Below are 21224 nucleotides of genomic sequence, written 5' to 3' on the forward strand. Positions count from 1 at the left end.
GTGTCGTTAATTCCTGCTTTCAGATGGGAAAGCTGGGGAGTGAAGAGCGCAAGTGTCCTGCTCAAGGTCAGCCAGCTGGGAAGCCACTGAGGCAGTGTGGGTCCAAGTTTACCTTGGAAGCCAGTGCCTCTGAGATGTGAGCATGACGGGGAAGCCCAGCAGGCCTTCTTAACACACAGAGCACTGGGCCCACCCAGAGATCCGAGTAGGTGGTCAGGGCTGGGGCCCAAGACAGTGAACTGAAGTTTGGATTCCATTCCTCACTTACTGTCTCTCCGTCCTCCGGCAGATTAATTAACCTTAGTGTTTTTACTCACCTGCAAAATAGGGCAAACAGGCCTACTCTGCAGGTTCGCCCTAGTGGTGAACAATGATGCAAAGCAGTCCGCCTGGTGCTGGCCTGGTCGTGGAGGTTCAGCCTCCAGGGGTCTCTATAAATTGTGTTGCCTCTATAGGAAGGAAAAAGCCATGTGGAGCCCTCTGTGGCACTCAAGGGTGACAGTGTGACTTTTGATGGCGAAATGGGGCCATCTTTCATAAGACATGGTGCAGCTGACCCTCGTCTGTGGGTGGTTTGTGAAACTGCCCACATACCACCTGGTCTGCCCCACCACCAGCTCTCTCACTGAACTTTGCTAGCAACAGAGGAAAATGCCCAAGGATTCTTCTGTCTGGTGTGGGAGGCAGCCGTGTCCTGGGCTTTCTGGGGCCTCGCTCTTGAACTTTGTAGTGACCACGCATGGTAGCTGAGTTCTGTGCTGGTTAAAGGTTAAGCTGCTGCCTGTCAGCCTGACTGGTTCAAGTCCCTTCACATGGTCATCTGCGTGTTCCTGGACTTTCTCTGCTTGTCTTTCCTCCAGCATGAATTAATTAATCTGTTTTTTTTTCTTTTCTTTTTTTTTCTCCTTCTAGATTATTTGCTCTCTAATAACTATGTAAATTCTATCATTGTCCACAAATTCGATTTTTCTGATGAGGAGATTATGGCATATTATATATCGTTCCTGAAAACGCTTTCATTAAAACTCAACAACCACACGGTCCATTTCTTTTACAATGAGGTAAGTAGCCGCACAGAGGCATGTTTGGTTGGAAGCTAGCCAGTTCAAGCAGCGCCTTTGGTTCGGGTGACCTTGTGTCTGTTTACAAAGCATGTATGCCTTCACCATTTCCTGATTCACTATTTCATAGCAACAGTTTGACCTTGGCATGGTTTTTTTTTTTTTTCTGTTTTTCTGTTTTTAATGTAAAATTCAATTTGTGCTACCTGAGAGCATGATACTCTTGGTAGAGAGAAGTGCCCAGAAATTAACTTGGGATTGTGCTTCTCTGTTAGCAAAACAGTGATGACTCCAGTCTTACCCAGCTTTGCCACTTCCCTGCTATGTGACCTTAAAGGAGTCTTAGTCCTCTGAGCCTCAATTTCTTCATCTGAGAAATGGTGATGATAGTTTCTACCCTGAAGGGTTTTCCAGGGGTTGAATTAAATGAGATGATGTCTTCAAAGCAACTAGTATGTACCCGACTCCCTAAAACTGTAGCCCTTGTCATTCCTTACTCTGGTATTCTTTGGGAAAATTACTAACAATTTTAATAAATGAGTTGCCATTGTTCTTACAATTAAGAGGAGCTTGAGCGATCAGGTCAATAAATCTCACATTCCAAAAAGTACAGATGCTGGCTCTCCTGGGACTGGCTCATCCTGTGGCTCGACCACTTCGTGAGCAACCCAGGCTTTTCCATTGTCCTGCTCTGCTGAGCTGGCATCTGTCTTTAGGCTCAAAGCCTTCATGGTCTCAGGATGGCTGCAGAAGCTCCAGACACCACATACTCACTTGCCGCTGCTGAAAAGCCTGGTGACATCACATCCTTTCTTGTGCCCCTTTCTAACTTTCCCCAAAACTTCTTTCCCAGAAGCCTCCCAGCAGACTTCCTTTCCCGTCTTGCTGGTCAGAATTCTGTCACATTTCCCTCACAGTGTGTCTGGTGTTGGGGAATGGCCTGGCAGGACAGTTCTGGCTCAGTCTCTCACAAGGCTGCAGTCATCCGAAGGCTGGATTAGGGGGATCTGCTTCCAGGGTGGCTCGTCCACATGGCTGACCATTCAGTGCTGGCTGTTGCTGGGAGGCCTCGGTTACATAGTCCCCTCCAGGGAGTTGCTTGGGCATCCTCCTGGTGTGGCAGTTGGCTTCCCATAGAGTAAATGACTCCAAGACATCAAGGCAAGCTGTAATGCCTTTCCTGACGGGGCCTCAGAAGCCACACACCGTCTCTTCCATTGTCTTCTTTAGGCTGCCCAGGCCAGCCCTGACTCAGTGTGGAAGGAGGCCAGCTGCCACACAGCCATGTGCTGTTTGTCCGGCAAGTGTCCTCTGATTGGTGGTCACATATGCTGCACAGCCTGTACTTGAAGTCAGACCACGGTCCCAGACATTTCCTCTGGCAAAATCCACCCAGCTGTGTTCGTAGGATGTGGCAACAGCCTCCTGCACTTTGCTTTTTTTTTTGGTCTAGATTTATAGTGAGCAAAAACTGGCCTCTTGCTCACATATTGTTCCTGAAAACACTTTCGTTGAAACTCAACATCCACACGGTCCATTTCTTTTACAAGGGAAGGCCGCTCTTCCCTTTTACAAAAGGAAGGAATACTAGCTGCCAGCCACAAGGTGTGGGATGGTTTAGAAGATTAACATTGTGTGGCCCAGTGCCTGGAACACAGCAGGTGCTCACTGAATGTGTCCAGAGACCAGAGGGGTGCTGTTTGCATTCTCCCAGAGGCTATCTTGGGCAGAAGGAAACCCACCTGTGAAGTTTAGACCAGAGAGGGGGCAGGTTCTTCCCCAGCTCAGGTGCAGCTGGGCTTCTGTGTACCTGCTGGTGGGGGTGGGGGGACGGGGAGGGCAGGGTGCAGGGATTCTGGGGTCGTAGTGATGCTTCTGGAAGAATATCCAGCTGATCCCAGAGGAGTCATAGGAGCCTGATCTTTGAGGTGGACTTGGTTTCTGTTTCTGTGGGCTGGTGCAGTAGCTGTCACCTGTTAGGTGCACACCTGTGTCTAGCGCTCAGAATCACGTTGCCCTTATTAGACAGGTGTCACCCCGCTGAAGGTCGCTGGTTCCGTTTTCCCTGCCTGGGGGTGCCCTCCAGTCTGATTGGGTGCCATGCGAAACGCTGCCCAGAAGAGGGCAGCAGAGCACATCATTTCATGCTCCAGCCCGGATCCTGTGTGCCTTTTTCTTAATTAAGGCTCCACTTCTCTGGTTCTGAATGGTTTTGATCTGTTCTCTGGTTTTGATCTGTTCTGATAACCCCTTTTTAATGGCAGAAGATTCCCGAGATCCTTCTCTTCCACAGTAATGTTTACACTTTCATTGTTTCCAAATAGAGATATATATTAGCTAAAAGAGGGTCTTGGAGAAGGAAATGGCAGCCCACTCCAGTATTCTTGCCTAGGGAATCCCAGGGACAGAGGAGTCTGGTGGGCTGCCATCTATGGGGTCACACAGAGTTGGACATGACTGAAGCGACTTAGCAGCAGTAGCAGCAAAAGAGGGTCTAAATGTAGTCAGACTTCGAATTTGCCTTTTATTAGTTGAAGCAGCATCTAATAACTACATCTGAATTATCACTGAGTGCTCCTTAGGTATCAGGCACCAGGGTACGCACTGTACCTGAAATAATCTCATTTAATCTTAGCAACCATGAAGTGGGAATTATTATCCTCACTTTACAGATGTAGAAATGGAGGCTTAGAGACACTTCATCACACAGCTAGGGCTGGAGGAACAGATCCTGAACCTGGGCCTGGCGTTGTCTGGACCCACTTCTGTTTCTTCCGTGGTCTCACCGTCCCACCCCTCCACACACTCCCCACAGGGAGTGAACCACCGGCTTCAGGTTCACATGGGCGCTCTGTGTGTGTGTGGTGTGTGTGTGTGTGTGTGTGTGTGTCTTTTATGAACTCTCTGGTAGGATTCCTTGGTGGCTTAGCTGGTAAAGTATCTGCCTGTAATGCAGGTGACCCCGGTTTGATTCCTGGCTCGGGAAGATCCACTGGAGAAAGAATAGGCTACCCACTCCAGTATTCTTGGGCTTCCCTAGTGGCTCAGCTGGTAAAGAATCTGCCTGCAATGCGGGAGAACCTGGGTTCGATTCCTGGGTTTTGAAGATCCCCTGGAGACGCAAAAGGCTACCTACTCCAGTATTCTGGCCAGGAGAGCTCCATGGACTGTATAGTCCATGGGATCATAAAGAGCCGGACACAACTGAGCGACTTTCACTGATAGGGTTCAGAACCCCGGGGCAGGGGCAGGCATGTTTTACGGGTGTGTAACTCATTTTGGGTACTTCTTGTCTTTTAGCACACTAATGACTTCGCCCTGTATACAGAAGCCATCAAATTTTTCAACCACCCTGAGAGCATGGTCAGAATTGCTGTAAGAACCATAACTTTAAATGTCTATAAAGGTAAGTTCCCCTGTGAGCTTGCACCTTGTCGGGTTTCTAGCTTGACAGCAGGTACTTGCTCTCATGAGTCTATAAAGTTCTGTGGTGGTAACAGGGAGTTCATGTGTTATGGCTGGGGTCACCTGTCTCATGAAAGGCTGCTGCCGTGGGCCATTTAGCCACCCCGTTACATAAATCCCTGTGCCTCTGCCTTGTCCAAGCACTTAGTTCTGCATGGGAACGTCTCCCACAGTGCTGACACACGGAAGGCGTGATGGCCTGAGAGAGGCACACGTGTCAATTAGACATAGCTGTCTTTGAAACACAAACTTTGAATTTGCCCCTTGACCTGTAAAATACACTTCAGTACAGCCAGGAGGTCCGTTATCTGTAATGTACAAGCACATTTCTTGTTGCAAACAGCAGGGGGCAATGTTGTATTCTCAGCCTGCCGCAAAACCCAACAACAAATTCCTCCTTTCTCTCAGAAAGTACTGAACGCCCAAATCACTGCCCCCAGGAGAAAGCCCTTCTGTGGCTTCTCGCCCCCAGGGGCTCAAAGGCTGGCTGGACACGAGTCTCCTGGCCTGGGGTTGTGCTGGCCTCTCTGCCTAACGACGCCCGGGTTATTTTCTGTGTAGTCACACCCTGGAGCGGGGACCCTCTTTTCTTAGGGACCAGATGCTTTGCCTTCCCAAGTTAAGACTTTATTACTGGAGATGACCCCTAATTGGGAGGGGGGTTTAGGCGCTGCTCGGGGACTCACTCCAGCCTGGTTCTGGGATGACCTTAGACTGGAGAGCCTTCTAAGAGCTCAGAGCGGGGGACCATCTGGGGATCATAACCTGGGGGCCAAATCCAGCTCACAGACAGGTTTTCATTGGTTTAGATATCTTTTGAAAAAATACATAGTCATTGATATTTAAAACTTGAGAGAGCTGGAGTCACAGCCTGGATTTCTGACTTGAAACAGAAGATGTGGCTGCTGTGGGTGCACAGCCGTGCAAGGCGGCAGTGAACCGGCAGTGAGAATTGCTGCTGTGGGGCCACGGCCCTCACAGCCCCGTTCACCCCTGGGCCTGCTGGCTCTGCTCACTGGTTGGCGGCCAGCCCACCGGCCTCTGGACCCTGGCTCTGTCTGAGCCCCAGCCCTGCCGCCTGCTGCTCTCTGGTCTCTTCTAACCTGTGTCTTTCTGTTTAGATGCTTCCTGCCCTAGCCCTCTGCCCCTCTGAGCAACTGTCTCACCCTCCCAGCTCCTCACCCTGTTAACTCTTGTCTGTTTTTTGCCTTTCCTTCAATGACGATTCCCGTGTTCCTTATTCCAGTGTCATGTAAGTTAATAACTTCTGGTTTTCTGCTTTCTTGACTTACCCTTACATGCAAATACGAGAAACTTGCTTGAGAATGGTGTAGTTTTCATTGTAGTCTAGCTAAATGCACTGCTGATAAGTAGGTTTCCTCATGCACTATCAATGTTTAACCCTGATTCATTGATTTTATTAATTACAAAAATAATATAACTACCTTCATAGTTTTCTGAATGAGGCAACTGTTTTAAAGTATTTCCAGGCAAGACAGAAAAGAGTCAGATTGTAGTAAAGGGCTTTTTCATGCATTTTCTTTTTTTTAATCTCCCCCCAAGTTATTTTTGGTAGCTTGACTTTCTTTTTTTCTCTTCTTTTGTGAATCTTCTCAGTGGATAACCAGGCCATGCTACACTATATCAGAGACAAAACCGCCGTCCCTTACTTCTCCAATTTGGTCTGGTTCATTGGGAGCCACGTGATCGAGCTTGATAACTGTGTACAAACAGATGAAGAGTAAGTGACTACCCCAGGGTGCCTGTTAGGTGGACAGAATGCTTTGGGGAGAATTCTGTTCTCATTGAGAAAAAAGCCCAACACTGGAACAAAACTAACCACCACCCCCCGCCCCAGCCTGTGCGTAGGCAGAATATGGACTTCCATACTCTGAAAGGTTCCACCCAGCTTTCCACTATTCTTAGCAATAGAAAGTTGGAAACCGCTGAGATACCTCTGAGTACCGCTGAGAGAGGAACAGGGTAAATGAATCGAGTGCACCCGTAGGGTGCTGGGCAGCTGGTGAAAAAATGAAGATGACCTTCCACTGGTGATTGGATAAACACCGTGTGGTATCCATCTCAGGATGGATGAGACACAGCTTGCAGTGGAATAGTATTCAGCAATAAAAAGGACCGAAGTACCGACACTTACGCGACACCCTGGGTGAACCTTGAAAGCATTATGCTCAGTGAAATGTTGCAAGGGGCCACACATTATATGATTCTACTTATATGAAATGCCCAGAATAGGCAGATCCACAGAAGCAATAGATTAGTGGTTTCCTAGGGTTGGAGGAGGGGTGTGTGGGGTGAGGTGCGGAAATGGAAAATGACTGCCTGGGCTTTTTTGAGGTGAGGGGATAAAAATATCCTAAGGTTGATTGTGATAATGGTTGGAAAACTGTGCATATGTGTTAGTCACTCAGTCATGTCTAACTCTTTGAGACCCCATGGACTGTAGCTCACCAGTCTCCTCTGTCCATGGAATTCTCCAGGCAAGAATACTGGAGTGGGTTGCCATTTCCTGCTCCAGGGGGTCTTCCAGACCCAGGGATCAAGCCCAGGTCTCCTGCATTGCAGGCAGATTCTTTGCCATCTGAGCCATTAAATTGTGTACTTTGGGTAACGATTTTGGTATGTGAATTCTATATCAGTAAATCTGTTCAAGAAAAAATTAAGATGATAAATAGACGTCTCAGAACAAGATTTCTCAAACTCTGCACTGTGCCTCTCTTCAGCTAGATAATGCTTCATGGTGGGGCATCCCATGTGTCATAGGATGTTTAGCAGCACCCCTGGCCTCCACCCACTAGACGCCAGTAGTGCCCTTTTCCAATTGTGAAGACAAAAACTGTCTCCAGACAGAGGTCTCCTTTAAGGAAAAATTGTATCAGTTGAGAACCACTGCCCCAGAGTGACAGCTCTGCACGGGTCTGGTGAGAAGTACACCTAGATGGGGTCAGGACGATAAAGGGACTCAGGAAGGTCTCTTGGAGCTGCAGAGGGCTAGAGAGAGAGAAAATATTAGCTTCCACATTGGCAAAGAAGTAAGGTTCTGTGGATCACAGATCAGTTGGGAGAATGAGGACCCATATAGATATGGATAAGGCTTCACAGGAGGCTCAGTGGTAAATAATTCACCTGCCAATGCAGGAGATTCAAGAGACTCGGGTTCGATCCCTGGGTTGGGAAGATCCCTTGGCATAGGCAACGCACTATGGTATTCTTGCCTGGGAAATCCCATGGACAGAGAAGCGTGGTGGGTTATAGTCCTTGCCGGGGTCACAGAGAGTCAAACAGGACTGAGCGATTGAAAAAAAAAAGGAATATAGATATGAATAGTCATGGATATGAGACCTGATGAGACACAGCTCCAGAAAGAACCGAAAGTTATTCAAGGAAGAAAGTGAACTCCTGGTCCTCCACGTGACTCTGCAGTGACTGGTTATAATGTCAACACCAGTTGCTGATGACTGCTGGGTGGGGAGGGGCGGAGGGAACACAGAATTCTATTATCAAGGGAGGTCCTTGTGTACTGTCTAAAATGGCTCGATCACAAAATAGAGGTCCTTGCAGATCGCAAAATAGAGGGAGGAACTATCCACAGAAACCCCTAAAAGGTTTGAAACTGCTTCCTCTGGAGAGTAGGCAGGGCTGGGGGAGGCGGGGCCAGGAGCTGCTGTGTTTTATTGTCTCTTCATCAGTTCTATTGGATTTTTAAATCCATGTGTTCAGTCGCTCAGTCATGTCTGACTCTTTGTGACCCATGGTTTGCAGCACGCCAGGCTTCCCTGTCCTTCACTATCTCCCAGAGTCTGTTCAGATTCATGCCCATGAAGTCGGTGATGCCATCCAACCATCTCATCCTCTGTCGTCCCCTTCTCCTCCTACCCTCAGTCTTTCCCAGCATCAGGGTCTTTTCAAATGAGTCAGTTCTTCGCATCAGGTGGCCAGAGTATTGGAGTTTCAGCTTCAGCATCAGTCCTTACAATGAATATTTAGAACTGATTTCCTTTAGGATGGACTGATTGGATCTCCTTGCAGTCCGAGGGACACTCAAGAGTCTTCTCCAACACCACAGTTCAGAAGTACCAATTCTTCAGCACTCAAACTCTTTCTATAGTCCAACTCTCACATCCATACATGACCACTGGAAAAACCATAGCCTTGACTAGACGGACCTTTGTTGGCAAAGGTTTTCAGCTTTTCAATATGCTATCTAGGTTGGTCATAACTTTTCTTCCAAGGAGTAAGTGTCTTTTAATTTCATGGCTGCAGTCACCATCTGCAGTGATTTTGGAGCCCAAAAAAATAAAATCTGACAAGCTTTCCGCTGTTTCCCCATCTATTTGTCATGCCATGATCTTAGTTTTCTGAATGTTGAGCTTTAAGCCAACTTTTTCACTCCCCTCTTTCATTTTCATTAAGAGGCTCTTTAGTTCTTCTTCACTTTCTTCCATAAGGGTGGTGTCATCTGTCTGTTTGAGGTTATTGATATTTCTCTCAGCAATCTTGATTCCAGCTTGTGCTTCTTCCAGCCCAGTGTTTCTTATGATATACTCTCCATATAAGTTAAATAAGCAGGGTGACAATATACAGCCTTGACGTACTCCTTTTCCTATTTGGAACCAGTCTGTTGTTCCATGTCCAGTTCTAACTGTTGCTTCCTGGCCTGCATACAGATTTCTCAAGAGGCAGGTTAGGTGGTCTGGTATTCTCATCTGTTCAAGAATTTTCCACAGTTTATTGTGATCCACACAGTCAAAGGCTTTGGCATAGTCAATAAAGCAGAAGTAGATGTTTTTCTGGAACTCTCTTGCTTTCTCGATGATCCTATGGATGTTGGCAATATGATCCCTGGTTCCTCTGCCTTTTCTAAATCCAGCTTGAACATCTGGAAGTTCACAGTTCACATACTGCTGAAGCCTGGCTTGAAGAATTTTGAGCATTACTTTACTAGTGTGTGAGATGAGTGCAATTGTGAGGTGGTTTGAGCATTGTCTGGCATTGCCTTTCTTTGGGATTGAAATGAAAACTGACCTTTTCCAGTCCTATGGCCACTTCTGAGTTTACCAAATTTGCTGGCATATTGAGTGCAGCACTTTCACAGCATCATCTTTTAGGATTTGAAATAGCTCAACTTGAATTCCATCACCTCCATGTGGAAATAACATACTGTTTATCTGTTAGTGGTAGGACTGTAGGAGACTTTGATTTCTTTTTGCTCTTATTTTCTTCTTTAGTTGTGTGTCCCTTCCAGTGACCATCTATTACTTGAGTAATAATCATAGTAGAAACAAAAGGTCTTGGATCTAGAGTGCTTTTTGCAGCAGATAACCGCTCTGGGGGAGGGGAACAGGCCCCATTGGCTATTTCAGATCTTTGTCCCTGTTGAGCATGAGGCTGATCCACTCATAGGGCCTGGACAGCCCCAGTGCCTGTGTCTGCACTGGAAGCAGGCAGGGGCCTCCTGGGACCTGGGGTGTCACGTCCCCACGTGGCTCCTCTCACACGGTCAGGACTGGGGTTGTCTGAGGCTGCTGAGGCCTGCCTGTTTCCTCAGAACTCCTTAGGAGCATGCAACTAGTGAGGATTTATTGTTCCATTAATGCTGCTTATCTCAAGAACCAGGGATCTTGCCACTTGGACTAGTGGCTGCTCGTGTTTGAAGTGCCTGGCTAAAAGCTTCCCTGGGTCTTCCTGTGTTTACCCATTTTGTTGGGGACTATGGTGATGATGATGGAGTCCATTGTTCCAAGGCCCCCAGAAAGTGGGAGGCATCCCATTATTGTTGTTGTTGTTTAGTCACTCAGTCGTGTCCGACTCTTTGCAGCCCCATGGACTGCAGCACACTGGGCTCCCCTGTCCTTCACCATCTCCCAGAGCTTGCTCAAACTCATATCCATTGAGTTGGTGATGCCATCCAACCATCTCATCCCCTGTCGTCCCCTTTTCCTTCTGCCCTCAATCTTTCCCAGCATCAGAGTCTTTTCTAATGAGTTGGTTCTATGCAAAAGGTGGCCAAAGTATTGGAGCTTAAGCTTTAGCATGGTGATGATGTGGAGTCCATTGTACTGAGGCCCCCGGAACATGGGGGATCCCTTGAGTCCCCTAAAATCGAATGCAGTGGACCTGTCCGTTTTTCCTTCCTGTAATCCACTGGTAGGGCCAGGATAGGTGTCTCTCGAGACTGGCTCAGATATTTGTTTGTGAGTGAAGCGCCCCCAGCAACCTACGTCTCAGGCCATCGGTTCTCAGCTCTGAGCCTGGGCGTTGGGGCTGAGGTGGGCCTCTCTCCCGGCAGGCACCGGAATCGGGGGAAGCTCAGCGACTTGGTGGCTGAGCACCTGGACCACCTGCACTATCTCAATGACATCCTCATCATCAACTGCGAGTTCCTCAACGACGTGCTCACGGACCACCTGCTCAACAGGCTCTTCCTGCCGCTCTACGTGTACTCACTGGAGAATCAGGACAAGGTGAGCCCAGCCGGGGACGTCTGCAGGCGGGGGGAGCAGCCACCCCACAGGGACGGGGCTCTGCAGGGACTGCGGCTGGAGCCTGAGGGACAGTCCTTTCCTTCCCTTCTTTCCTGAGAGGGGTGAGGGAGAGGGTGGGAGGGAGGGAAGGAGAGAGGCAGACGGCCAGAGCGTGTGAGTGTGTGTGTGTACAGTAAATGAATGAGAAAAGATTACTGACATCCAAAGGAGACAGGAAACCTCCGCAAATTCAGGATTTTGGTTTCTGTGCGTCCTTCTCCTGAGGTGCTCTCATCCCTGCTCACTTTTTCGGCTAGTTGCCAGAGCTAATTGACTTGGAGAAGATCCAGCCAGCTGCAAAACTTGAATGGCCGGAAGGGGATGGAGCACACCCAGGAAAAGATCCCGGGGCAGAGACTGTCCACAGTGACAGGCGGCAGAGCCCTCGAAGGGTTGGAGCCCATTCATGGGCACTTTCTCAGATATGCCTTCTCCCTCCTCTCAGAGTTTGTGGCTCAGGAGTCTGGAGGGCACTGGGACCCTGCCCCCCGAAGTGATTCTGAGCTGGTGGTTCTCAGTGCCCGTCCCCAAGAAAAATGCCACTTCGAGGAGAGGGGACCTTTGGCCAGTACTTCTGAGAGTGAAGGGGCGGAGGCTTTGGCAGGAGGTGGAACAAAGCCAGCTGGTTACATTGCAGGGATTTCAGCCTCTGCGCATGTCCCAGCTAGACGGGGGTGTAGCTTTCTTTTTGGAGACAGAACACGGGACTTCTTGTTACAAACAGGTGACTCAAAGAAAACTGCAGCCCTAACGAGGGCCACCTGATGCTGCTCTGGAGGTGGAGAGAAAGCTGGGGAACTGGTGTTTTCAGACCTGGTTTCAAATTTTGCCTCTTAAAAAAAAAAAATTTTTTTTTGCCTCTTTCCTCTTGACCTTGGACCAGGCAGTCAACCTCCCTGAGCAAAACAAGGGTCCTGAAGATCCTTAGAGGCTTGGTAGGAGATGGGGCTCATTGGAGCCCAGTATAGACGAGGGGCTTCTCTGAGATTAGGGTGCCCCCCCCGCCCCCACCCCACGTCCTGAGAGCAGGCCTCTGGGGCCTCTCTTGCCAGGTTCTTGGTGCCCCAGCTGGGGGAAAAACAACATTCTTGGTAGCTTAAGGAGCTGGTTCTTCTCTTGGGTCCAGCATCTAATCCATGACTCATGGTGAAAGGTTTCTCAGGTGGAAGGTTAGCAGCCTTGCAAATAGTACTGGATAGGATTGTTGTTGAGTCGCTCAGTCATGTCCAACTCTTTGGGACCCCGTGTATTATAGCCCACGAGGCTTCTCTCTCTGTGGGATTTCCCAGGCAAGAACACTGGAGCGGGTTGCCATTTCCTTCTCCAGGGGATCTTCCCGACTCAGGGGTTGATCCCATGTCTCCTGCATTGGCAGGCAGGTTCTTTACCACTGCACCACCTGGGAAGCCCATCAGATGGGATGAGGTGTGAATGTATTTTGCAGGGTCGACTTTGCCACCAGGAAAGAAGAGCCTTAGGGTCTTGGAGGAAGTTGGGCCACTGGGTGCCGCTCATTCAGACAGATGGCCTCTGGCTTTGTGTATTCTGTACTACTCACATGTGTAACCCAGACTTCTCTCATTCCCCCAACCTTCACCAGGGAGGAGAGCGACCGAAGATCAGCCTACCGGTTTCTCTCTACCTTCTCTCCCAGGTATGTCTGACCCTTCAGGCACGTCCCCACCACAGGCAGGCCCGAAGCCCTGCTGCCTTTCAGAAGTTTCCCAGGCCACCTCACTCCGTCTTCTCTGTGTGCGTCCCCCATCTTGAAATGAAACAACCCTGAGTCAAGGGGCTATGTATCTCCTTCATGGTAGACTTGGAAATTTAAAAAGAAGTGAGAAATAAGTCAAGCCTGGCAGATATGTCGTTGGTTTTTACTGTGGGGCCCGAGCTTTCCAGAACAACCAGGGAGTGTTCTAAATACCTTTAAAATGTGGCCTGTGTGGCCCCTGCTCACAGCCATCTTGAAAGAGGCCCGAAGCTGCAGGACCCAGCGTGTGTTCACAGAGCCACCGCGGTTTAACCAACTCCCCCTAATGAGGCCGTTGTCGTGATCCCGGGGCCCACATTACCTTCTGGAAGGTATCTCGTAGCAGCCTCAGTACCCAAATTTGTGTCTTGAGCCAACTTGTCTGCCTCCCTGTCTTCAACAAGTGTGTCTCCTTCTCACAATTATGTAATATTTACAAGAAGGGAAAAACTCCATGGCGACCCAGTTACATAACTTTAAAAATATTTTTATTACAAGTGGTGCAGACTCTCAGGCCATCTCATTAGACTGCTAAGCAGTTAGACGTTTGACCAGAGCTCTGTTCCCACTTCTGCAGCGGCCCAGGTATTCATTTGCTTTGCCGAGAGAATGTCCTCGCTGGGTCCTGGGCCATTTTGCGTTTGAGGTGGGGCCATCTCCTGTTGGCCCGGGAAGAGAAATGCTAACCCGGCCTCTTCCCAGCGCCCGGGCTCTGCACGTGGCTGGCTCATATTACTCTGGGACTCTGGTTCTGGGGGATCTGTGTGCTGGGAGCTGCATGCTGATGCCTGAATGCCCCTCTGTGTGATGGAGCTCCCTGCAGTCCCCTGCCCCTCCCGGCAGCTGTTTCCACCACCTCATTACCAATCGTCCTGCTTCCCCTGATGAGGATTCTGGGAGCCTGGCAGGGGCGAGCCGGCCAAATGCGGAACCGCAGGAATCCTGTGGCAAGCGCCCCCAGCACCCTTCAGCTGCTGGCCCACCCCGAGGATCACCGAGGTCAGGCCACGCTTTTTCTCCGAGAACCCCCTTCCTCCCGCTTTCCTAGGAAAGGCCCAGCCGCCCAGGCAGCTCATTACGTGTGTCAGTGTCTCATAAAAGGCGTTGTCATTGGCGTTTCTCGGCCCGAGCGAAGGGCTCTCGCACCCCTGCGTTTCCATGGACCTTGACCATCACGTGGCCCGAATGTGTGAAAACCTCAAATCAGGCATGAATTCTGGTCCTTAAACTCTGCATCAGAGTATCCTTCCGAATTATTTTTCAAGCATCTCTGCTAAACCAAGAAAATTTGCATTGATGACATTAATTTGGTGTGATGGAGACGTTGTGCAGCTGAAACTAAACCACCGCTGGGGACAAGGGCGTGACTGGGGCAGACCAGCCCAGCCCTTGACTCCGGCAGGCGCACGCTTCCACCCATCTCCCAGGCACTCGCTGCCCCTCTCCCCGCTTTCCTCTGTGCAGGGCACGGCCGAGAAGAGCACCACGCGTGTCCACACTGGTCGTCACCAGGTGGGCCCCAGTAGGTGTTCACTGGATGTTTGTGGACTGAATTCCTTCGTCATCATCACAGTCACTCATGTTTGAATGCCGGCCACAGCCCCCAGCGTGGGCTAACCCGCTTTGTCATGCTCTATAGTCTGAGGTAGTTGGTATCTCCTCAGTGCTTTAAAAACAGAGGTGCTTTTTTTTTTCCCTTAGGTGGGTACAACGTTTGTTTATTCTACTGTGCCTTTCATCTGAATTGTATTTATTTTTTTGGACTATATAGTCACCCTCCTCAAATAGTACAAAATGACATGTAGGGAAAAGTTCCCTCTTACCGCTGCCCCACATGTACCCAGTCCCACTCCCCAGAGGCAGCTGGTATTTTAGTCTCTGCCTCTCCTTTTTTTTAAACAATATTTTAAAATAATTTTTTTAAGTGATAAAGTTCAAACAAGTGAAAACCAAGTTGTCTTTCTACTTTTTTTTGTTGTTCAGTCTCCTGATTTCTCTCTCCAGAGACAACCGTAGTCACAGGGTTTCCCCAGCTCCTTCTGGAGATGTTCTCAACTGGCAGCGATTTCACCCCCAGCCTGGGGACAGCTGGCAGTGTCTGAAGACGTTGCTGGTTGTCATGCCTGGGAGAGGGGGTGCAGCTGGCATCTCATGGTTCGAGGCCAGAGATGCTGCCAAATATCCTATAATGCCCAGGGCTGCCCCCCTACAGCAAGGATTTATCACCGGACAAGAGTGCCAAGGAGGGACTTCCCTGGCGGTCCAGTGGTTAAGACTTCGCCTTCCAATGCAGATGGTGCAGGTTCAGTCCCTGGTCGTGGAACTAAGATCCCAGATGCCTCGAGGCCAAACAGCTAAAACATAAAACCGAAACCATTATTGTAACAAATTCAGTTAAGACTTTTAAAGTGGTTCACATCCAAAAAATCGTAAAACAGTGGCAAGATTTGGAACCCCTGTTGCATGTATATATGAACAAATACAGACGTGCGCACACACCCTCTGATGTGCAGATGGTGGGTCCAGCCCATGCTGCCCTGCAAAGCCGGTGTTGCCACTGCATCTTAAAATATACCGGCAGGTGTGTCTGAGCTGGCTCTCCAAGGCAGTGTGGGTACCCTGACTCCTCAGGCCATTCCTTTGGACGTCAGGCAACAGGGTGGGGTGGCCAGGCCACCCCCCGACAGCCCAGTGCCTTCTGATGCTTGCCGCCTGGCATGACTCCATCGGTCTCTGGCCCGAGCAGCTTTTCCTCCCCAGTTTCCACACCTCCCAGCGCCGCCCTGGAATTCTTGGGCGCTCAAGCCCACCGCAAGGGGAAGAGCTCATTCCATGGGTGGGATCTCTGCGTGGCTGACCCTTTGCCAAGTCCCCGACTGGAACAAGGCCTGCTGGCCGCTTCATCCGTGTAACTGAAGGGCTGGACCAGGGCCTCCTAGTCTTACGCTAATCGGATCTGACACCAGAATGCCTGCGGAGAGAAAAGAGGGTGCGGGTTTGGCGCTCCCTTCCCACATTGCCTCACTTCAGCCCGATTTGGCTTCAGGCGGCCAGGAGGGACAGTCGCGCTTTAACGCACTTCTTTCTGCCAGCGAGCAGCCAGCCAAATAGGCAACAGTCTGAAAGGAGGGCCCGCCCCTAGGAGGAGAGAAGTCCAACTCGTTTCTCCTAGATGTGACCCATTCTCTGGATTTTGCGTCACTGGGATTGCCGCTAAGACGAGGCTTGTGCAGTAGCCCAACTTCGTCATTTCAGGTGAAGGAAGGATGAGGTTGAAAGTCTACATGCTTTAATGCAAATCCTTTTTTTTTCCCCTCCTTCGCCAGGTCTTCCTAATTATACATCATGCACCCCTGGTGAACTCGTTAGCTGAAGTCATTCTGAACGGTGATCTGTCTGAGACATACGCTAAGCCCGAACAGGATGTTCAGAGAAGCTGTGTAAGTCATTAGCGGGGGGACTGTCTCAAGACCCTGATAAGACACGTGGTTCATTTTGTTCACGTGTGTTTCTCTCAAACCAGAGACCAACATCCTGCCCGTTACAGCACTAATGACATGTAAGCTGGTCTGGGATTCAGGGGACCTCGTTGGTCTTGACATACCCAGAAGAATCTGGGGTTGGGTACCAACAGTAGATTTGACTGTGCGTGTGTTATTGAACTTGGAATCGTCCTGTTCTGGGCTTCAGGCTGTGTATCTGTGGGGCATGGTTATTGGGGCAGAATGAGAGAATACTTTTTCTGAGGCCGTGCTATCTACAGAAGCTGGGCAGGGAATATCTGAATGACACAGATCCTGTGAGAGGGCAGGAGGGAGCGGTGGGGACTGTAACAAATTGGAGAATGTGTGTCCTTCGTGAGCAGTTACAGCTCACCCCAGCCTGAAGCCCTTCTGCAGTTATGTGGATAAAATGCACTGTGGACAGGTCCTCTCATGGCTCTGGAGATGCTAGAAAGCTGCATTCTGAAGCCAATACTCCCATCACCAACACGGCCTGAACGGCATGTTTATGGTTTGTCACGTTTGTGCTGAAGGGAAACTCCAATCACTGGGGCGATGACTTCTCCCGAGGCTTTCCCTGCTTGGCCCTGTGTCTGGCCTCCCTTCCCCCCTCCCATCCTGCTCACTCTGTCTTGGTGCCTCTTGCTTGGTCCCCAGAGTGCCCTGTGCTTTCCCTCCACGTCTGTGCTTGGAAGGCCCTTGCTCCCAGTTCTCTCTCATCCAAGGTCTTACCTGTTCAGAGCAGGCATCTTATCTGCTATTGACTCTTGTGGGTGTCTGAGATGAGCAGTGCTCACACAAAGGCCCTGTCTCTGCACCCGTGTTCTCAGGCAGTCGGCGCACAGGTGATGCAGCCGGGCTTACCCTTGGACAGTCAACTCTGTTGTCACATTTGAGCGAGTGGGTGGAGTGTGGTCCTGGAGCGTGAAGGGCCAGAACTCCTTGGAGTGCAATTATACAAGGCCCCTGCCCTTCTGGTTTTCCTGGTTTGCAGTGTCTTGGCCAGGCCACTGTGCTTTTTAAGGGAAATCAGAACCTCTGAAAAGGTTTCCAGAAACCTCTGTCCTCACTGGTGATGGCATTAGTTCAGCTGAATTGAATGAGGTCTTTTCATGGCCCCTGTCTGGCCTGTCCTTCTTCAATTCGTTCAAGAAGTATTTATTGCACCCTTTCTTTAGATCAGGCGTTGTGCTAGTTCTGGTAATACACGAAACCTAAATAGCCCCTGTCATGCCGGGGCTTTATGACTCCACAGGAGGGCCAGGACGTTGATAAAACTTACAAACAAGGCTACTATTTCAGGTCTTTGAAATGCTCCAAAGGGCAGGAGTAGTGTTTGATGAGAGGATTTAACTTGGAAGTGATGAGGGAACAGAAAGGACTCCCCTAGTGGTCCATGATGTGACAACACGTGGGCTGGAGAGCGTGGACCTGACAGCGTTAATACTGTTGATACCACTGGAGAGATTTCTTTGCAGCTTTCTTAAACTCTCTTTTGCTGAGTAAATGCAAGTTGCAGAACAGAGAGGGAAGAGTCAGCAGGGTCTCCAGGCAGGACCCCTCCAGCCTTGGGGTTGCCCTGGGAAAGTCATTTCACCCCATTTAGGGAACAGCGAATGTCAGTTCCACTCGGGAAAGCTGTGGTGAGGATGGGGAGAAGATAGATGTAAAGTGTCTGTCAAGTGCCTGACAGGTTGCAGTCTGGCCCTCAGAACTATTTGGTTTGGTCTTCATAGTGTTAGAAAAGTTTATGAATCGCCCGCCAACTCTAAAATTTGGGAGGTTTCACATAAAAACCCAGATTTCAGGATGGTCTTAACAGTCTGAAGATCTGGTCCCGGTTGTGCCTATGTTCCTGTAAGAAGCTCCTCAGAGGCCACCCCCTGCCCCCATCAGACGAGTCCTGTGTCGGCCATCAGATTTGTCCAGTCCCCACGCAGCCAGCTGGTAACTCACACTACAGTTATGTTAATAACAGATGAGAATGTAGTGGGTTCCTTCAGACTTCCTTCTGCCACGTGATTTCCAGACCCTAAGATCACCGCTAACTGCAGTTAGACTTAGTGTTCTAAGAGGTGAACCCAGAGACTGTTGGGGTGCTTGGGTTTGCAGGGCTTTTCATTGAAATTGATGGACATGCAGTTGCAGGAAATAAACCATAGCGATCTGTTAACCTTTCCCTAGTTTCCCCAGGGGTGACGTCTTGCAAAACACTAGGACAGTGTCAGAAAGCAGGATATTCACATCGGTACGTGGCATTTGCAACTAGAGTAAAAGCAAATGGCATGGAAGTTGCTGACTACCTCTCGGCTTCGGATTCCCACTTTAGTTGAACCTCCGATCAGCAAGATTATCTCTGAGATTCGTAAATTTTCCCAACAGCCTTCTCTTCTCCCGCCTCCATTGTGATAGACACACAGTTCTCCTGGTGGAGACACCTGAACTAAAAATGAAACGCTTTTGTGTGTGTAAAGACTCACCAGCCCAAGTGAAAGTGTCAGCCTTCTACTTCCGGTTATTACCTTTCCCTGAGTGTGAAATCGAAGTCTGTTGCGTTTTGACGACTGCTGTTGAAAATCGGGAAGGGCTTCTCTCAGCAACAACTTGTTTGACAGCAGTCCTGGTGAGATTTACCTCCCTTCCCTCCAAGCAAGAACAGACTCCTATTGTTTCCTGCCTGACTCGGATGTGGTTTGATCATACTTGTTTTAAGTTTCTTGGTCTTTTATAACCTACTTTCTCCTTCCCGTAATTTGTTAGATAAGTTACTGGTATTGCTTCATTTTACCAGCAGACCTTTCACAAAACCAAACCAAAATTGAAGAGAGAGAAGCAGAGGGGAGAGCAGAGTTACTTGAAAAGTCTGTAATTTAGGGTTAAATTGAAAACACATCAGCGTGCTTAGATAGACGTCTAATTGGAATTCATCTGTGCATTAAAACCATATGGTCCCCATGAAGGGATAACTCTGTCTGTAACTCTAATGCAGAGCAGATAGTTTTCTTGTCGGGGGAAACGAGTAAGAGAACACTCATTCTGAAACTGCCAGCATCTCATTACTTCTGCAAAGTGAACATACAGATTAGATTATGGGATGTGCATCATTACCCGTAGGTACTTTTTTGTTTCTGAAGGGACTTTTTTCATCCTGGGTTTCTGTGGAGTTGCTTCCTTGGTTTTGCATTCATTCATAGAGAGATGTGCTGGTGCCCAGGAAAGACACGGCCCCTCGCTCCGCACTGGGCTCGCCAGCCCCGCAAGGACAGTGGATCCTGTCTTGGAGATGCCTCTGTCACCTGTGCTGACCCAGGACTGGCCAGAGATGCCTGGGGGTCCGCCACAGCCCTGAGTGGCTCAATGGGTGACTGGTGGCAGGGTCACAAGGCCTCCTGTGATGTTCTTCTTGACTCTCAGAACCTGACCCTCACAGGGCACCTTCTCTTTGCTCAGGGGGCAGTTCCCCATTCTGTCTGGTGTGGTGGATTCTGAGCTAGGCTGCCTGGGCCCCTCAATCCTGGCTCCTTGTCTTACTAGGTGTGTCTGGGGCAAGTTTATCCACCTCTCCGGGTTTCCATGTCCTCACCTCTCTAATCAGAATAACAACCGTGCGTTTGCATAGAGGATTAAATGCAGCACATGCTCAGTTGCTCCGTCTTGTCTGACTCTTTGCGACCCCATGGAATGGAACCTGCTAGGCTCTGTAGAGTGCCCATTGGAAGGACTGATGCTAAAGCTGAAGCGCCAGTCCTTTGGCCACCTGATGTGGAGAGCCGACTCACTGGAAAAGACCCTGATGCTGGGAAAGAGAGAAGACAGGAGGAGAAGAAGACGACAGAGGATGAGATGGTTGAATGGCATCATTGACTTAATGGACATGAGTTTGCGCAAACTCCAGGAAAATAGTGAAGGACAGGGAAGCCTGGCATGCTGTAGTCCATGGGGTCGCTAAAGAGTCAAACACGACTGTGCAACTGAACAACAAAGTGTTTATTCACACAAAGTGTTTATTCACAACAAAGTGTTTATAGCGCACATCAGGGCCTAACTAGCAGATGCTAGCTTCATAGTGGTCTGAGTTTCTGAGGCTTCAGAACAGCCCTGCATCCGCTACCTCCCTTGTTGGGGTGATTAATACAGAGGTATACTCAGTGCTCCCCAAATGGACAGGCCCTGTGACTGGACACAGGGCACAGAGGGTCAGGTGTTGGCAATGATGACGATGATGACAGCAACGATGGTGGCTCGGTTTTGAACATTGCCGAGTAGTGTTAGCATCTGAGCCTCTGCATGCATCTGGACCTGCAGCTCAGCTGGCCCTAGGTCCCTCTCTGGAAAGTGTGGAGGAACTCAGTTCAGTTCAGTTGCTCAGTCGTGTCCAACTCTTTGCGACCCCATGGACTGCAGCATGCCAGGCCTCCCTGTCCATCACCAGTTTACCCAAACTCATGTCCACTGAGTCGGTGATGCCATCCAGCCATCTCATCCTCTGTCGTCCCCTTCTCCTCCTGCCTCCAATCCCTCCCAGCATCAGAGTCTTTTCCAATGAGCCAACTCTTCGCATGAGGTGGCCAAAGTATTGGGGTTTCAGCTTCAGCATCATTCCTTCCAATGAATACCCAGGACTGATCTTTAGAATGGACTGGTTGGATCTCCTTGCAGTCCAAGGGACTCTCAAGAGTCTTCTCCAACACCACAGTTCAAAAGCATCAATTCTTTGGCACTCGGCTTTCTTCACAAAAGCCCTCACATCCATACATGACCACAGGAAAAACCATAGGCTTGATGGACCTTTGTTGGCAAAGTAATGTCTTGGCTTTTGAATGTGCTATCTAGGTTGGTCGTAACTTTTCTTCCAAGGAGTGCCTTTTAATTTCATGGTTACAGTCACCATCTGCAGTGA

At 49.5% G+C, this 21224-nt stretch overlaps 1 protein-coding gene across 7 annotated transcripts in view; it reads left to right on the top strand.

The window, feature by feature from the left end:
• The window catches only part of CLEC16A (C-type lectin domain containing 16A), a 237380-nt gene that overhangs the window by 29033 nt on the left and 187123 nt on the right, over positions 1–21224 (top strand). For all 7 annotated transcript variants that reach the window (XM_027961431.3, XM_060405629.1, XM_060405630.1 and 4 more), the window contains 6 exons: positions 913–1061; positions 4362–4467; positions 6144–6267; positions 10834–11008; positions 12669–12722; positions 16148–16261. In XM_027961431.3, coding sequence (XP_027817232.1) covers positions 913–1061; positions 4362–4467; positions 6144–6267; positions 10834–11008; positions 12669–12722; positions 16148–16261 — 722 coding nt within the window. The remainder of the gene's footprint in view (positions 1–912; positions 1062–4361; positions 4468–6143; positions 6268–10833; positions 11009–12668; positions 12723–16147; positions 16262–21224) is intronic.

Source organism: Ovis aries, chromosome 24, assembly GCF_016772045.2.
Source record: "Ovis aries strain OAR_USU_Benz2616 breed Rambouillet chromosome 24, ARS-UI_Ramb_v3.0, whole genome shotgun sequence".
Taxonomy (NCBI): Eukaryota; Metazoa; Chordata; class Mammalia; order Artiodactyla; family Bovidae; genus Ovis; species Ovis aries.